This window comes from Trematomus bernacchii, unplaced genomic scaffold (assembly GCF_902827165.1).
Source record: "Trematomus bernacchii unplaced genomic scaffold, fTreBer1.1, whole genome shotgun sequence".
Taxonomy (NCBI): domain Eukaryota; kingdom Metazoa; phylum Chordata; class Actinopteri; order Perciformes; family Nototheniidae; genus Trematomus; species Trematomus bernacchii.
In genome coordinates this window covers 3,970,034-3,989,974 of record NW_022987641.1, presented here as the reverse complement: position 1 = coordinate 3,989,974, position 19,941 = coordinate 3,970,034, and the positions used below count along the sequence as shown (strand labels likewise).

Here is a 19,941-nt window from a genome sequence, read left to right as displayed (position 1 = left end):
ATTTCGGTGGATAGGTTCAGTCTGTCTTGGGGAATAGGCACAAAAAAGCATGTTCATTTTGGACAATAGGGGGCGCCAAAAGCACAACAAATTTATACCTCAAGATCCGATGGACAAAATAAATATATTTTGTCATACACATACTGGCAGGATGAGTATGAACTGAGATTTAAAGGGGCGCAACCAATGACGGAAGTGGGCGTGACCTATTCAGTTTTTTGTCGAAATCGAAGGGTTAAAAAACGTACTGGGCCATAAGTAGCGGGAAAATACAGTTACGGCCTTTAAACTCGGAACACACGTCACAGACCACGGCCTCCTCCAGACTGTACAAAAACATTGTGCCTTTTTGCAAATACGGCTCAGTAGCGCCCCCTATTGTGCGGTAGTCACATATAGTTTCTCTGAGCGACCCGAGTCTTAGCACAGACATGCCTCATGGAATTGCCGACATATTTCAAAATGGCTTCTATTAGCCCCTCCCCCCATAAAGTCGGCCATTTTGGAAAATGTGCATTTTAGGCGCGTTTTTGCAAACTATTCCTAGGGAAATGATCGGAAAAATTCCAATCCAGCACAAGTTCAGCCCATATCCAATGTGATGCTAAATTGCGAAACGCATTGTCGACCGCTCACACGGGGTGCTCGTAAGCTAACGGAGAATGTGGCATGTTCGATGATTTAAATAGCACAAATTCGCTAAAATTAGCTTCGGACGTGAAACTTGGGACACACGTCACAGCCCAGGACCTTTTCCAGACTGTACAATAAAATCGTACGTTTTGTGAAATCAGCTCAGTAGCTGAGAATGGGCATCAGAGCCCGTGCCTGAGGGGGGAAAGAGGCTGCACTGACAGAGGCACAGCATGTGATCTGCTCACAAAATACAAAGCACTTTACAGGACAATTTACCTTATATTGGCTTATTATTACCAGTACTCTACACACGGCAACTGTCAATCACAGGCAATTGTGGTCATTTCCTTTTTTTTTTACAGTTAGTTAGTGTTGGGGAAATATTCTCCAAGGCCCATGACTTTGACCCAGTTTATCAGTTCATACTGTCCTGACTGAGCACACGCACCTGTAACCTTGGCTGCTGTGCTCTCAGTGTTTTGTCTTCCTGTTCCTGCCTGTTGGCATCAGCTGATAGAGGTGTTATGATTCTATCTTGTTATGCACAATGTTGATTATTCTCTCTAAACTAGCTAAATACATGGGTCTGGGGTAGAGTTCTTCAGAATTGACGTGGCAACTCTACCGTGAAGTCAGAACCTCTGGCTCTTGGACTTGTGATGTGAATTCTCCGGCCGAAACTCGTAATAAACCATCAGTGTTTGACATCAAAGCTCCAGCTCTACCCCGTGTCTCCTTCCTGAGTCGGTGACTCCCACTGCATTGCTACACCAAAGTTTTCCCCCACAGTTAGCATACTGGTTAGAGTATTTTAACCTGTGTGCCATTACAATTTAGTAACACAACTCTTATAGGCAAGACATTCTTTAGCCGCTAACATGGATAGCAGGGGCCCAATTAAAATGATATGCCTTGAAATAATGGACTTTATATATATTTATACAATAAACATCCTTTTTTTAATTTTTCACTCTGATTTGGGTTGTTGCCCATACATCCCATTCTTGCGAACGCTACATCTCAGGAACGTCTTGTGGGAATGTCTTTAAATTTGTCTCAAGTGATTATATTTGGTGGTCCAAGGTCAAGGGGACCTCACAGAAACCTTTTGGATTAGATTGTGACATTTTGGGCGGACCTCGATGCAAACTAAATCCTGACTAATTATTGGAGGAAAACAACCGCAAGGTGCTGATTTCAGTCTGGATTTGGTTTCATTTAAATTCTGCTGTCGTCTTATTTGCAACATTTGAAAAGTTATTGTAATATTGGCTTGAGGAAAATATGACGGTTGACGTAAACCTCCTGCAACTTGAGGCATTGGGGGAATATTGTCTCTTCATCTCTCTCTTGGGTTTGAATCTCTGCTGTCAAATAGTTAACAGCAAAAACTGGTAGAAGGTGCATTTACATCAAGAAATTGTAAAGCACTAATAATGATATTTGTACATTTATTTATTTCTCTCTGACTTTCTCTCTGTGTCTGTGGCTCAAACACCAGGAATATATTGGCACCCATTTAAGTTTCAATTTAATCATTTCTTTATCCCCCCCCCTCTTCTTCTTATTCTTCTTCTGCCACTCTGCTCATCACTCCTGCTCTCGCTACTTATTAGCTTTATAAGGCCCATTGTAGGGGGTTGCCATGGTAACATTAGACTTACAGAGACAAAGAGAGATAGAGACAGAGTATGAAACAAAAAAAAAGGGAGTATATATATGCATGTGGGTACAGAAGGCAAAGAGTCTCAGAATAAAAAGGATGCCAGTGAAGAAGAGAGTGGGAGAGGGAATGAGAGTCTAACGTTGCAGGGGGGGGGAGGAGGAGGTTTGTGATGAACGAAAATCAGGAAGAGATTTCAGGGGGTTGGATGGAGAAATTAGGACAATAAAAACGAAGGAAACACGTTTTTTTGCCTACACACCATAAAAGGTCTTTCCTGCCTTCTCAACACTTGTCTCCCTTTTTTTTTTTCATTTTCTTTCTAAAAATCCTGAACCGCTCTCCGAAACAGCTCAACATTACCGCAGTAAATCTTCGGCCCTGCAGCAGAATATGCAGGTGTCAGCCACCCGCGTGGGAAGTTGGATAAAACGAGGCCTATTTATAACCCGGTCCATCACCGCTGCTGCTGTCGATGCTACAGAACTACTGTTTTGCGTAATGTTGGACATTTGCTTGAGAAGATATTCCCTCAGTGCCCTGGGTGCAGAGTGCAGTGCGGTGTTATGCAAAAGCAGGGCAAGTGTAGACGCAGTTTTCCCTCCATGAATTATGCAGAGCCCCCTGCGACAAGTCAGAAACAAACAGGCACAAATCTGCAGCTCTGTATTTATTCAACAGGAAGCTTTTAAGTGGCTGGAACACCTCGCCACTTGTTATTCAAAACATTGAAACACAACACCGGGATTGTTTTTTTTTCTATTATGCTTTTTGTTCAAGATAACATTTAAAGCTGCCCTAGCCATTAAGCAGTGGGTCAGATGACTGTAATGTGACAGCAGTTGCTTGTAGTGAATAATTATTAACATTACTTTCAAACCTTTTATGGTGTGTGTTTGTGTCAGTGTGTGTTCACTTGAAAGAGTTAAGTTCTTTAAACATCCGGCTGCTTGATTCAGTCCTTTGTTCCCAAATATCACACGCTCCACTTTGACTTTGACATCAACTCACAACTGCAGGCAAACTTTTCTGCACAAATGCACAGTGACAACCTGCTGTGCTTGATCATTAAGTTATACTGAAAGTCAGCAGGGCTTTTGTTTGAAGCATTAATTTGATCCTAATACACACGCACATGCTCATACACACTCCTGATTGTCTGGCACCTTAGATCGGTCCTTAGCCCTTTGTTATACATCATCATATTTAAAGTTATTTCCTTTTTATGTGTCAGTGCCATCACAGAAGGGAGCTTATTGGAGTAAACCTGCTGTTAGTTGTCACTGATACCTCTCATTGACATGTTTACATTATTTTATTATAGTCATAGCTTCACAGAAAACAGGCATGCGCATATCGTACAGATTTATTCGCCACATTTAGCATGGAGCACAAAAGCAGCAGTGCTATTTGTAGATTTGCTCTCCTCTTACATACAATGAGAGTAATTTGCCCTGCTGTTCTACCCAGGTTGAATTTGTTGAATGTGTGCCCCCCCTCTTGTGTGGCAGAAGGCAAATGTAATGAAATGATAGCTCTTCGCTTTGCACTTTGCCCCTCGAGGGTAGAAGGAGTCAAGAAATCAAGTGTCAAATTTAGAAGTGGCATAAAGAGCAAGATAGAAAACTTTAAGCCATTTCTCATATGTGACTTACATTCTCTGTGAGAGAGAGATATACACTGCCCGTTTAAGCCGCACACCCTAATATTTAGTTACATCATGCTGCACGCTTCATTTTTTTTTACACATGCAGAATACTCACACATGACATGTCATTTGAGCTGAATCAGGGCTGCGATACTACAAAAACATGTGATTGTGCAACACACACACACACACACACACACACACACACACACACACACACACACACACACACACACACACACACACACACACACACACACACACACACACACACACACACACACACACACAGTTAATCAGTGGCGTCATCACATTTAACTGTCTCACACATACACACACACACACAGAATTTCACTGACGCTAGTGAGAGACTGCCGTCACTCCAGAATTCTGGAGACTTGAAAATAGGTTACTGCTGCAGACGAGCCAGTTGCTGTGGCAATATTCTCTGCATCAGGAATGGCAGTGTGAATTCAATATGTACAGACTGCATGGCCCCCTGCGCCTTAAGGCTGGTTTGGATACATACAGACTATCAGACATGAAGTAATGCTCTCAGCAGGGGTCCCACCGCTCTCGCAATCCCAAGGGGGGGGGGGGAGTTAACACTGACCTGTAAGTGTGCCAGAGCAGCACATTTAGTGTAATGCCAAGTTGCAGCATGAAATCACTCACAAATTGAAAATTAGATAAAGATATGGTAATCTGTTTCTCATCATTTTAATCCTTGAACTTTATCGGCCGGGGACATTTTAAGTCAGCATTACAATAATTAAAATCTTGAATTTGTTGTAACGTCAAGTGAAATATCCCTGAGGAGCAGATTCAGGATTATATTTTCACATAGTAAATGATGAAGAAAATGTTACTACTGCAATTGCTTTAAATATCTACTAAATGTAAATATGAAATACTGGGGATAATCAGTGCTGTTTGCAAGTGCAGGAGTATTGATGTGAACAGCCAATGGGACTGAAAAGGGTTAAACATCACATTTTCAGCACACTTGAAACTCTTATTTCCCAGTGCTTCTTAATGGTGCTTTTATGCCTTCAAATAATGATTGTGACATTTCCAACAGAGTTTAAAGGCAGCACTTTTACAGCTTTCACCTGTAACTCTTTAACTCTTTCTCAAACCAACCTAAAATCATTTCCTCATCATAAATCCAAGCAGCGGTCTTTCAGAACCATCTATATGTGTGTTTGTGAGCAAAGCCCCGCACTAACCTAGCTCTAGCTATAAGCGCCTGAGGCTCAGGGAGCTGATAATGATTTATCTGCCACGAAGGAAATAGGTTTCAGCCCTAAATCTGCAGGATGACTGGCAGCTCAGATATTACTCTGTAGTTTTTAATAACAGTCAGGGCGGTCTCACGAGAGACGGAGCGATGAACACGGCCCTATCACATGTTTGGATCATCTCCCAGCCCCTCCTGGATCCACTAAAACACACACACAAAACACACACAAAACACACACATTCAGACATAGGAAAGACTCCTATATATGAGAGAATTTTGTGCATTAATTTAAACAAGAATTAAAGTTTATTGGGGTTTACTGTATGCTGCATTTAAGATGAATGTGTTTTGGCCATAAACCAATCAGCGCGTTATAACCAGCATTAGTAATATTAATAGTAGTAGTAGTATAATTCATTATTTGACACCCTGTGTGGCGTGATCTATGTTTAATCTTTGGCACATCCAATCATTGATTATTTATGACGGGCAGCTTTTGTAAATGTTGATTTGAATGGCAGTGACTTGATATAAAGCGGTGTAATCCAGCTCCTTAATCTGTCATTTTGGTATTTTAGAGTCCGGAGAGACTGGAGAGTTAAGTGATTTGATGCAGCCAAGGCCAATGGATAAACCAAAGATGCAATGAGGGATCTTTTTTGCAGAAGTCTGTTGTTTTGAATGGCATTATACTGTAGTGCCTCTCACATGTATTTAGATTGGAATCTAAATAATTCCACTACCTGAAAACCAATAATGAATGAGGTTTTATTAGATATAACTCTTCAATATAACTAAAGCCTCACTTGTAGGGGACTGCTGCTCTACTGTGTGTATTGAATGTGTTTACTACAACAAATCCAACCTTACCCCTGTGTATTTCCCCCCCCTTTTGACATATAACCTCTAGATCAATATACCCTCTCTTTAATTTCTCTCCCTCCTGCCCCCTCTGTCATTTACGTCTCCTGTCTGTTACTCTCTTATTTCTCAAGCCACTTCCCTTCACTCTCTTTCTGCCTGTCAATCACTGTGATATGCTCCCTGCCCGCCCCCTCACTCTCCCTCTGCCTCGCTGCGTTCCTCAAGCCTTCTTCAGCTTTTCACTTATGCTGTATGGCTACATTTTGCCTCTCATAACTCCATCACCTCTCAATCTGTGCCATGCTCTGTTGCCCACTTCCTACCTTTTCCCCCATTTTACTCTCCTTCCTCCGTCCCTCTATCGTCATCCTGAATGCTGCAGCAAGCACATCATTTACACGCAATTAAATCCATTTTAGATTCTCGCAGTGTGAAAGGAAGGTAAGGGAAGAGTGGATTCACCTGTGGCCTATCAAGGATATACATATATAATTTCTCTGCAGATGCTTCCCCCCTCAGCACTGTCTGAGTTCAGTTTTCACATCTTCTTCAGCCTTCTTATTACTTCCTTTTTTGGATTTAGACACTGTGTGAAGGGCTTCTTTTGGAATTGGGATGGCTTATTTGAAATTAAATCTTGCTTCTGCAAAATGGGGGAACATTACTTTTGAGGCCTGTTTACCTTACAGGCCAATTCCAGCTGGTTAGAGACCAAAGCTGTGTCTCAATACAATATAACACTCTAATTCAAAGCCGATTTTACGGATGTATAGTGTTCACTGTGGAAAACTGACAAATAAAGTGCTCTCAAAATAGGCAGTATTTGCACAAAAAAGCACTTACAATGCACAATGAAATGGAGCTCCTCGCAGCTGCAAAGCATTAATAACCAAATGATGCAGATGGTGTTGAGATAGCTGGAAGATGAAAACAAACATTAAGAAAGGTATTGAAACTAGGGAACACCATTTCGCTTTTTCTTTGAGAAGTTGATCAGCAGTCCTGGTTGGGTTTCATTTTCTATGTTCAGTACACACATTTGCCATGAAAGTCTGACATGTAGCACAGGTGTAACTAATAACGTTAATTGGGCTGCGTTCCATTTAGGTTGCATGTGGCAGTCATTTGATGATGTGCATGCAGCCTCACTGTCATGTACTGTGGACCTTGATTGGAACAGAGCCCTCGTTATTGTTATTAGTTACACCTGTGTTATCCTGCTACAAGTTCACATATCTGCTGAGAAAAAGGTTCATGACATCTTCCCTATTCCTATACACAAAGGTAAAGTACTTTGATTTCTTCTTTATAACTACAAAAACACAATATATATTAGTTAATATTTATTGTATGTTGTATACAATATGCTACTAACATATAAAAAGTAATTAATTTAATATATATTTTTAAAAGGAGAGCTGTAAAAAAGGGTGAGATGTGCTTTGTTCTAATGCTATTGTACATACAAACATGTTGGATGATGCACTATATAACATTTACATGTCCTCTAGAACAGCGGTTTTCAAAGTGTGAGAGCTTCAGGGGAGGCGCAGCATGAGAAAAAAAAGTAACGAGAACAAGATGAGTAAAGTGTCACTTGCACACTTTTGGCTGTCTGTGGAGACCGAGTTCCCCCACCTTTACAAAAGGTTGTAAAAGTGCTCATACCCTTCACCTCCACCTACCGGTGTGAGTGCGGGTTTTCCGCATTGACTTTGATCAAAAGCAAGTACCGGTCAAGGCTGCAGCCAGAGGCTGATCTGCGTTTATTCCTGTCTACATTGCATCCCCGCCAGAGTCCTGCACGGGTCTGATTTTCAAGACCCGCTCACGCCCCGCACCTGCAACGTGCAATACCGAACCCGCCCCGCCACCCGCACATATTGCCAATTAGTTCCGCAAACCGACCCGACCCGTCGGCACAAGATCCGCAAACCGACCCGAACCCGCATATCCTAGGAGCACTGAAAACATGCAATTATTAACACACGCAGTTGCGTATTTGGCTCAAAAAGCGTGGGATGTTGGTTATTTTCTCCATGACACCAAAAGCCTCCCAGACGTTGGATTTCGCTCTTGAGGAAGAGTTATTTACAATGCTGTATTCTCCGCTAGAGCTTCACCTCAGCCATTTCGAATGTGGCGCGCTCAGCAGCAGATTGATGCGGTGCAGAGGTTATGATTATGCGCGGTCCCGCGGGGAGAGGTCTGAGGAAACTTACCACCCGCGAATCACTTTTTTTGCGGGTCACCCGTCGGGTACCGACCCAATGCAGGACTCTGATCCCCGCAGGACTCTGATCCCCGCAGGACTCTGATCCCCGCATCACCCGCATGTGCGCATCAAAGACGCAGACTCATTGTTCCCAGCACTAAAGTAGGGGTGAGTGTAATAAGGAGGCAAAGTTGATGTTCAGTGTGTTGCCGGGAGCATATAAGGATTCATCCACGATGTTGAAAATGTAAAAAATGTTTAAAACACATATTTAAAACATAAAGATAAAAAGGTTTTAAAAAGTTATTTTTTAATGTTTTTAGGAGGTGATGCTACTCAGCCATTCAAATCGGTGCAGTCAGTGAGTCAGCACGATAGATTCAAACACACAGAGACGAGACAAGAAGAGAGAAACAGTTGGAGTAACTTCAAATGGCGTGCTCAAAAAAGAGAAAGGTAGACAGCGAAAACAGAGCATTTAATGACATTTGCTCTTATTGGACCTCTTTGAAATGCAATTGAATACCCCTGCATTATAGCAACAACAACAATAATAATAATAATAATAATGATAGCAATAATAATTGGGAGGGGGGACGCGGCTGTTCTCATGTTCTCTGAGGGGAGGCTCACCTTCCCAGACTTTGAAAACCCCTGCTCTAGAACAACACATTCAAGTATTTTCTTTTGCCTGTGTCTTTCAAAACGGTTGCAAAGCTATGTTTTTTATGTTTGGACAAAGCAATGGTTAGAATTAGTTTAGTTTTTGGCACAGAAAATATTTCTTCCTTTGCTCTTGTCATACTTAGTGCAGTCAGCCACTAGAGGCTTTTGATCGTACACTTTTGCTATTTTGTGGCTGCATCTCACTTCGGTTAAATGGAATCCTTGCGTCCCTCACTTGCGTCGTTTCCCTGCGTCTTAGTCCCTCCCACCAGGGAAGCATGGAGAGACGCAAGGAAACCACGAGAAGGGAGAAGAAGCAGGGAAATGAGTTTTAAGAGCAATGGGACGTCCTTTCCTCCGGAGCGTCACGTGAAGCGACGTCCGTTTGTGATGACGCTGCACAGCTGATCGTCTGACAGCAGCTCTGTCCCCGTTATTTTCACAAACACCCCCGCCTCTGTTAGTACACATTTACTGACATAAACATTTGTATCATCTGTTGTAGACCCAAATAAATAAAATAAAATAAGAAGTCATTCTCAAAAAATATAAACGCCATTCTTAAAATGTATAAACGAAAAAAGCGAAACACTGTATAAACTGAGGAGTGAGTCCCGTGAGTTTAATGTGTTATTTTCACTCCGCTGGGAAACTGCTCTCATGTCAAGAAGCAACAGATCAGTGCATGCACTGCATCGTCCAATCAGTGAGCGATACACAATAATGGGGCGGGGCGAGTGTCTGAGGATTTCACCGGAGGATGGTCTGGTAGTTCCTCGATTATCGCTCCACCGTTATCGCTCCTCGATCCTCGATCCTCGATCCTCGATCCTCGATCCTCGGTCCTCCGCATGGATGTATAATCAGAACTGGATACAGCGTGGGAGGCGGGGCCTCGTTCATTCCGATGAGAGTTGCTCATTGGCGCATGAAGACGAAATGGCCCAACTTTTGAGAGAACGAAACGTCACGAAAGTATTCATATAATCATATAATCCGTTCTTATTGTGCATCCATGGGTAAAGGTAAAACTCATGTAGTACTGAACACGTCACATGAACGTGCCGGGCGGCGCGGTCCCGTGGGTTAGATCCACGTTCATAATGCCGAGGAAAATAACTCTCAGAATAACGTTATTAGCACATTTTACAACTTGAGGACCGAACATTTTTAATAAGAGCTATACAAATGTTCATACTGGGTAGTTTATTTAGTTTAAAAAAAATTATCCAACGATTTACAGACGTCTCTTTCCCGATGTTAGTCAATGGGAAAAAGTCTTTCCGGGCCCAGCGACTGATACGGAAGTGTAGTACCGCCGTTTGGCCACAACGAATATTTTCCTCCGAGTCCGGCGCACTTCCTGGGGGCTTGGTCCTCCGGCACAAATAAGGCCACTGGGACGCTACTCAAGATGGCGCAGACAAATCAACTTCCGGTGATTTTGAGACCGAGGATCGAGGAAATGAACAATAAGAGAAGTGAGACGCAGCCTGTGTCACATAAACGGCAGATGCTCTTTCTTTTTGGAAAGACAGCCTTGCATCTTCCTAGTGTACTTTCCAATTAGTTAACATTTATTATAAAACAGAAACTTGTGCTGACCTGTGCCAATTGGTTTGAGGTTGAAATTACCACTGCCAATCAAACTGCACAAAGAGAGAGGGAGATGTACTTTCAGATGCAATTGTAAGTATTCCTATTTAAGTGCTGAATGTTTGTTAAAAAACTAATATTTTAAACTGTAAATAGTCTCAAATATTCCTGCAGCTTTGTCCAAAGCGGACTGTCTTATACTTTGCAGCTGTGGGCAGCTTATCCATTTTTCTTTGTGCATGCATTGTACCATTGCAACAGAACGAGCACAACATCATGCAGATCTGGTTATTATACTGTCTATACTCACTTTCCGTATATACACTATGTAATTGTTAAACCTGCTTAGAATTCATATGTATTGAGGAATTAAGACTCAGCTACTGTATGCATATCAGACCACTTGACAACCCAGTAGAGATGAATTTCAAGTATTGCTTTCCTATAAATAGATCAAGTGTTTAGATACATTGAATATAAGCTCAAGTCAGATCTCTTTCTCTCCCACTCACTCTGATGGGGGGCTGGTGGGAGGAGGGTTCTTCCTCTCAGTTTTCAACTTGAGGAAGTGATGACGTAACACATACATGCTCCAGTCAGTCAATCAATACTCTGAATAGATTCATCAGTTATCATTTATAATTCAGTAATGATAATGACATAGTTGGATACTGATTGATTCTTTAGAGTAAAATGTGTTATGTGGGTGATATTGAGCCACACTTGTCTTCATTGGTTACACAACAATCACATACATTATGGTGGCTGTTTGTCTTGAGGTGCACACTACATCTAAATACCGATCAGTTTCTGGGCTGAGCTACTGCATGCCACTACTTGTGTGTGTTTATGTGTGTGTGTGCTTACATACTACTTACGCAATAAAGGTATGCAGAGTGATGCGGCAGCTGTTTCACAATCGGATTGTTAGACGTTCTTAGATAGAAGGACGGTGATGAGTTACTGTGGATAATATTAAGAGTACATTCAGAATGCTTTTCCTTAGAGCTTAAAGTTAGTTTGTTGTGTTTGCTTTGGATGCCCAGGTAAGAAATACACACACACACACACACACGCACACGCACACGCACACGCACACGCACACACACACACGGAGGACATTCAGTAGGCAGAGCTGCAGAGTGAGCTATGGGCTGAGAAATGGAATATACTGTGTAGATGAATGTGAGTAAGGTTATAACACCATAAGGAGACTTCAATCGCGTCATTCATGCCAGGTCATTCGCTTTCACTCATTCATCATGGCTTTTCTCTTTGATAAAAAAACAAGGAGTTTTGGCCGTTTACAGCACTCAAATTGTGCTGCTGCTGCTGTCACAGTTTGTTGTGTTGGAGTACAGAAAGTATCTTCACATTGCGTCCGGTGTGAACGCACCATGATGATTGTTTGGAGGGAAGAACAGGAGAATGAGAGCTTTCTGCCTCAGTTGAGCCAAATTATTTTTCTGCATTGTGATCCTTCAGCATGTCGATATTCGCATCAGCTTAATTAATGTTATATTTTCCGGTCTATACCTGAAATAAGTTGTTTTCAGAAAATCTGGCTTGACACTCTGTTTCCCTAAACCTCTACTTTATAATTTTCCGATATATCATCCCTGCGCCTGTAATTTGTTTCTGTCTAGACAAACACACACCTGCCGATTTGATTGCTGTGTTTATCAGCCGTGGCACTTTTCCCTCCTGAAGGCCAAAGACACTTAGGCCTCCCAAAAACACTCCAAGAGATGCTGGCGCTAGGGCTCTCTGTTGCCATAGAGACCAACTAGATCACCTGTTGCCATTTGTCCACCTCTTTTAAAAAGAGGGGAAGCATACAGGATTGCAAAATAAATGCACAGCAGGGTAAAGATAGCACATAAGGGAAATTAATTGAATTTGAAAAATAATGTTGTTGAATTTTGATGCCTTCAGGTGCAGTCAAAATGCAGGAACTGTTTTTGTCAATCCCACCTACCGAATACTACCTTGCTTTGATCATCTTCTCAACTCATGCATAATGATCTCACCCATAAATAAGTGTGTTTTTTATCATGGTTTTCAACAATGCAACATGCAATATACTTGAGACATAATTATGCAAGAAGAAATTGAAATAAAATAGTGCAGGTTAATGGAAGTCAAACGCAGAAATAAGTCAACTATATATACATGTAAAACAGAGAAAGATGAAAATTAAAACTAAATGTAAAATTAAATATTGTACACTGTAATAAATTACACGTATTGTATTATTTTATAAAGTATTTAATTCCAATGTACTGTATTTAATTGAACTTGTAGACCATCATTAGCACTGAAGCTAATGATGGTCAAACTGAACCAATCACCAATATTAAAATAGAGGAAAAAAGGTTACTATGCTTACATTTGAGTTTTCACTCCGGTTTATCCTGTAAAATGCTCAGTATTAGTCATAACTACAAAGCTTTTAGCTTTTGTAGGAATGAATAATACATTTCATGTACTGTAATGCTGGAAAATGACCAAAGTCTTTTTAACACAACAGCAGTATAGTGAAGATGCATCAGTAAAATGGAACGTTCCGTATTATATAAAATGACTCCCCACTCGTGGACTCATGTTAATATTGTTCCACTTTATCCCACTTTTATTCCCCCATGAGCGGAGCTCGAGTATGTCCTATTATTATCATGAATGATTCCAGTTACTCACTTTTGTGGAGTTCTCAGAAAAAGCAGCCGAGTGACTTTTTAGTGAACTCGTATTTTCTGTCTCAGCTCACATTATGAAATTGTTTCTTATGGAAATGCGGCTGAATGTGCCGAGGACAGTCATGGAGTGCTAGCTAAAACTGGCTGACAGCAGTGTGTGTGTGTGTGTGTGTGTGTGTGTGTGTGTGTGTGTGTGTGTGTGTGTGTGTGTGTGTGTGTGTGTGTGTGTGTGTGTGTGTGTGTGTGTGTGTGTGTGTGTGTGTGTGGTGTGTGTGTGTGTGTGTGTGTGTGTGTGTGTGTGTGTGTGTGTGTGTGTGTGTGTGTGTGTGTGTGTGTGTGTGTGTGTGTGTGTGTGTGTGTGTGTGTGTGTGTGTGTGTGTGTGTGTGTGTGTGTGTGTGTGTGTGTGTGTGTGTGTGTGTGTGTGTGTGTGTGTGTCATTCGGCAGGACTTTGTGATGAAATGACGAAATGATAAATGAAGTGTGTGTGGAGGGCAGTGGGGGTATGTGCAATTATTCAAGTGCCAGTTTTGATTACACGTGAAAAGGACAGGCACTCTTTTTATTCTTGTGTGTGTGGTGTGTGATATTTATCAGTGTTGATATTGTTTACATGGCCTGGTACACAACAGTAACACACAGTGACAGGGAACAGAGAAAGAGCAGGCTGGACACACACACAAAGATTTAGATTTATGAAGAATGCAAAGCGACAGAGCGGAAAATGATGTTGTATAATGGCTTCATAAGCAGATGTCTGGAAAACAAAATCAGATCCTGAAATCCTCTTGTAGGTTTCAGACGTGTGTTTGTGTTTAAGCAAATCAAGGACATCATTATTACCTGCTGATGGATCACCATGACATTCAATAGCAGACTTTTCCCTGTGTTTTCTTTTTAAATATCTGTTGTAATTTATTGTCTTTTATTGTGATTATAGAAATGTGTTTTTATGTGATTGTGGTTATTACATGTACAGCACTTTGGCCCGACCAAAAATCGCTTTTAAATGTGCTCTATAAATAAACCTTGATTTGATTTGATTTGATTTCTAGCCAATAACAGTAACGGTACTTAGTATTATCAATATAATAAGTGCTTTTATTTGTGTTATGTATAATAAATACCTATTATAGTATTCCGTGCATTAATTTGTTTCCATACATTGTTGCTCAGGATGCAAATCTGAGCAGAATTTTGAAAGTAGCTCAAGTTGTGTAGTCCATACAGAGTAACTGTGTATTCATTTTTTGTCAGTTACTCTATATAATAAGAGGTAATTCAGTGCAGACAGCGTTACGATCATTTTTTTTCATTACCATGCAATAGTAATTTAACTTTGAGAATACACAATATCAAATATTTTGCTAATAATTTACATAAAATGGAAATAGATGGAAAACACTAACTGCCTTTACCAGTATACATGATTTTACATACAATTTGCATTTGTTTATTACGGTTACTCTCTGGACCACTCTGGGTGCAGTGCAACAATCATACTGAAATCCATGTGTGAGCAAACAGTTAGCAACATTAGCCCCGATTGTAAGTCGTGTTTCTGTCCATTTGTTTAGTATAACTCTAATATTTTCCAGCTTTGTCTTTCAGCTCTGTTTTGGTCTCTATAGATACCTTACTCTTTGGCAGCTAGAAGCTCCACCATGTTAGCTAAGTAGTTGCTAACGTTGGTATTTTGTAAATGAGTGCTGGAAACATGCTGATGAGAGCTGTGAGGCTAAAACAGTACCGTACCAAAACGGTACGCTGAAAGAGGCTTAAAAGTGTTTTTAATTAAGGGGTCATTTTCTGTGGATTAATACAAATAGTACCAATATCCCCTATTGGTAATATGAAAAGATGATTAGAGCAGCCATCTATGCTTCAATCCTTCACACTCATTTCATTGCTCTTTGTCTGATTTATTCCGTACAATTTATTCTACTTGCCTACCGGACTTCCAGTCACTCATACTAACACCTCTACTAACCATTGTTACTCCTAAAATGTGGTGATTTGTAGTCTGTTTTAGTCACAGTGTGTTACAGCTTTTATTTGTAATACTATAAATAAATAAGAACAAGGCTGCTCCCTGAGGGGCTAAGTAACAACTTGAATATCACTGGAACATTATGTTACCTCTGTGCCACAGAGTAGTATTGAGCTGGAGATGTATCATTATGAGTTTGAGCGTAGCGGCTCTGCTCTAGTGATGTGTAACAAATGAACAAGGAGGAATAAGACACAAATAATTCACCTCTTATTTTGCATCTTGTATCATGAGGAGTTCATCTTTTAAGCATGCATGACAAGGGGCGGGACCTCAGGTGTGATTTGTTTGGGAACTTAAGCAAACATAAAGTGACAAGCAGGTAGTCAAGCAGACACACACACACACACACACACACACACACACACACACACACACACACACCACACACACACACACACACACACACACACACACACACACCACACACACACACACACACACAGGCATTTGAGTTCACACTAACAATTATACACAGAGAGTCAAAAGAAGCTTTCAGCAGCTTCTCTTTCACCCCACTGCACACAGACAGCCTCTAAAAGCATCGCCTCAAAAAATAAAACCCAGTCAATGTTGCATGAACATCCGACCCGATGAGTTCATGCATACATGCACAGGTTCAGACACACAACGTTTTCACCCAGACAGTGAAGGGGCAGAGGTGTAAAATCTAAGTCAGGAGTTCTTTGATCTTTCCTTAAGGGAACACCAGTGGAAGCACCAGATGTATAACACCACTCTTATCTTGCTATTCACAGCTTTGGTTGTTTTGCAGTATTTGTTTTTGTTTTATTTACCCGTAACCACATTGCTTTCCTCTCTTTGTTCTGAGCATTGTTTTCTGTGGTTTGTTTGTGCAGGGTGTGTAAATGTCTTAATTCTGTCTTGTTTTCTCCAGGAGTAAATTCTATAGTGTGCATCATTGTTGTTACAGGACCATTTCATGCACATCTTGAGGATTTAATCCTTATCAGTCAATGTGTTTGTGTCTTATCCCGTGTGCAGACGACGGGCCGTACCAGCGAGACCCCCCCCCTCCTCCTCTCTGCTCTTCATCCACACCCAGCGCCCTGTTGGAGGATCGCAGGAAGAGCCACATCCCAGAGGAGTTTGCAGGCCTCCTTCATGGATCCTCCCCGGCATGTGAAACCCCCGATACGCCTTACCACCTTTACAGCCCCAAACCTCGCAAACATGCCTCCACAGACGTCCAGAGCAACCTGCTGGAGACCCCAGACATCAACATTGTGATCGAAGGAGGACCCTCACAGATCGTCTCCAGAACGGGGGGCGAATCATCACCTCAGAGTGCTGCCGACGACCCCCAGAAGCCTCAGGTGGTGTATCGGACTATCTTCCACACGCGGGTCAACCAGGACCAGCCCAGGAACCACGAGCAGGGGAGCCCCTCCTGTGGCTGGTCTACACTGGGCCACCCACCCTCCTGCTCCTCCGGTCAGAACGGGGACGTTCCAGAGTTACGGGGGACAGGCGCTGCGTCAAAGGGGGGTCCATCGGGTGCTGGATACGAGGAAAGGGCTTGCACCCTGGGGAGAATGAGGTCCATGCCCCGCAGCGTGTTGGACCTGCAGCTCTCCAAGTCTCTGTCCAAGTCTGACTCCAACCTTGTAGCTGTGTCTCCCATACAGGTCAGTGGTCGCTAACAATTCTACTTTGAAATCTTCTTTTGTATTTCCAATCCAGAATTGCAAACCAAGAATTCATGAGAGCTTTATTCATCATATAGAGCCCAGCCTTTATATTGCATTATGAAGCAGAGATTCATTCTTGAAGTCTTTCTTTCTGTGATGTGCTCTCTGACGCAATATGCTATTAGTATAACATACAAGTGTCCTTTATTACACGTTTTAAATGTCTCTCTTATCATAAAAGTTTAGTTCATCATTGAGTTTGCAATGAGTGCAAATGAATGTATTGTAAATATTCAGTTGTATAAATGATTTAAATTCAAATCAGCCATGAAGATAGTTTGCATCTTGCTGTATCATGCAGAGTGAGGCCGCACAGAAACCAATGCAACCAATTAGATAGCTCTCTAATCTGGGCCACAGTCCCCCCCGCTGTGCGGCACATTTTATGAGACTGCTGCTTTAATTCTTTGTAAATAAATGATAGGCTAAATACATAGTCTGTTTAAGGAAAAATGCGTTAGATGAAACTTCGATGAGCACGGAGAGGACTCAGGTCTGTTACCTAACAGTGTTATTGCTCAGCTAGTCAAAATGTTAGGAATATTTGGCCCCCCTGATACTGACTGTGTGTAGTTTGATAATGGTTCAATCAAATGACTGGTTGTTGCCTTGTCTAGGAGGAGCACGGCTGGGGGTCTGGGTCTCGAGGCCAGGGGCCCGGGAGTCCCAGCCCAGGAGAGGGGGCCAGCCCAGGGGGAAGACTGGAGAGGACACCCTCCTTCACGGCTGAGTGGGAAGAGGTAAGATGAGGTTTGATCTTAAACTTGAGATATACAAGGAAAGTGTTACATTTTACAGAAAACTAAAGAGAAGCTTTTAATCTTATCCCCACTCAAGTGAATCAGTTCCTCTCACTGTGGAACTACTTCTGATGAAAAATGTATGCTTTTCTAAGTGCAGCATCTCTGCAGGGAGCCGTCCAAATCTCTCCAGCCAATTAGGCGCTTTCACACCGGAGTACTTTTCCCAGTATAGTTCCGATAGTTCTTGAAATGTTGCGTTCACAAATCCGGTACTAAAACTTAGTTCATGAAAACCTTTTCACCCCCTTTTTAGTCCCTGCTAGAGAGCAGGTACTTTCATGGGAGAAAAAGGTTCCCATTTCTGATTGGCTGGAAGAATTTCAAACCACGCGCCCTTAAAACTCGGAAAAGTTTTGTGAAATACATTGTATTTGCTGGCATTAGCATTATTAGCATTAGCATTAGCCCAGCGCACCAACGGAGAGAGACTAACTTATGGCAACACAAAAAAAAACATGGAAGCGGTGGAGTGATGAGGAGGTGTCGGCGTTCTGGCGATTTACTCGGAAGGTAAATCCCCAACTCCGGGGACTTCCGGCCGGGGACTTTTTTTTTGTTGTTTTTTTTGTTTGTGGCCTGCCAGTAAACCCAAAGCAGAAGAAGAAAAAGTGATGTCAGCAGCTTCATTTGCCTAATCCTCCCTCAGGGATTTATTCCGGTGTGAACGCGATCTGCTCTTTAGTTCATCAGAACTAAAGAGTTCTTATGAACTAAGTCTGGGAACTAAGTACGGCAAAGTACTTGGTGTGAAAGTGCCTAATGAGCTGTTTCACTCTTTCCTCTCTTTGAAATCCATTAACGGGTGTCGGACACAGATATGGTCCATTGACACCACTTACTGAATCTCATTGCTTTTGTCAACACTTCGGGTCACAGACACATTACATTCTGCTCACTGGTCATCATTCACACACACACACCATTTTGCAAACTGATGCTTGTTTACACTGAACATAAGAATGTCTTACCATTTTATTGTATAATAATGAGAATGACTTAATCAGTATTCCTGTTTTTTAAATAATGCTAAGTGAGAGAGTGAAAGTACATGTGTGCGCCCCTGCAGACATTTGCATGTACATGTTCATTAGCTTTCTCAACATAGCTCATAACTTGCTGATGGGGATGTATTACCATATGGAATTTCCCATAATCCTCAGCAATTAAGGTGACCTTTCTTGTTTAATTGCGTGGTATAGGAGCATGAGATAAGATGGCTTCAGGGAAATTGTGAAGTGATGTATGTAAATTTAACAGGCAAGAATAACAAAGTTGCTCTATTTGCGGCACATGCTACGGAAAGAGTTGCCTTATTAGCAGGAGACGAGTCATGAGGGATGTCCACGATCTCAAGATACACATACTCATTAGGGCTACAAGCACATGCTACAAATGAGTGCTACAGTCTGGCTTTACCTTGAAATGTGCTGATGTAGGATTGTTTGTGTTGATTTGGATTGTAATTAAAGCCCTTTCTTGAGTTTAATCAAGAAAACCACAGCGGTGGTAAGTCTGTTGAGGTTAACTCCAGTGGATTACTATAATCAACTTATATTTGCGTTTTGCTCACTGGGAATTTTTGTTGTACTTGCGGAGGCTTGGTGAGTGCTGTTTGTCTCCTCCGAAACACCACACCATATGTCAGCAAAACGCAAGAGACTCACACCCTGTTTTGAATTGAAATAGGTTCTTATAGATTAGATAAATAAACAGTCTCTTACTCTGTTTTCTTTTGGTTAATGGCGTAAGCTGTGTTGAATACTGGTTTATGAGATCAGATCGGAAATCTGTGGTACCACCTTGAAAGATGCAGACAGAAAAATTGAAATGAAGGTCGAGTTCAAAGGTCGGTCTGTGGACAGATGTGTTCTAACCGTGCAAGATGCAGTCATACAACTTAACAGATCAAAATCAAGGATCAGTTTGAAGTTTGGTTTGGTTCAAGCAAGGGTGGAGAAGGGGCCGCTGGACACCAGAATGTACGCCCTTGGTCAGATGTGCTTAGTGTGCAGCGACATGAAGACATTTGCATCCGTATGTCCGGCTACTAAGATATGGCCACTGTCAGGGTCTGCCAGTGTGTGAAAACAGTTTGAATCTGTCAAAACTGACCCTTAAACACTGGTGTGGGGCCGGTCGCGGCAGGCCAG

At 41.9% G+C, this 19,941-nt stretch overlaps 1 protein-coding gene across 1 annotated transcript in view; it reads left to right on the top strand.

Annotated features, from left to right (window-relative positions):
* anks1b (ankyrin repeat and sterile alpha motif domain containing 1B) overlaps nt 1-19,941 on the top strand; it is a 206,654-nt gene that overhangs the window by 136,690 nt on the left and 50,023 nt on the right. The window contains 2 exon segments of the mRNA XM_034133394.1: nt 16,282-16,925; nt 17,606-17,728. Of these exon segments, the coding sequence (XP_033989285.1) occupies nt 16,282-16,925; nt 17,606-17,728 (767 nt within the window).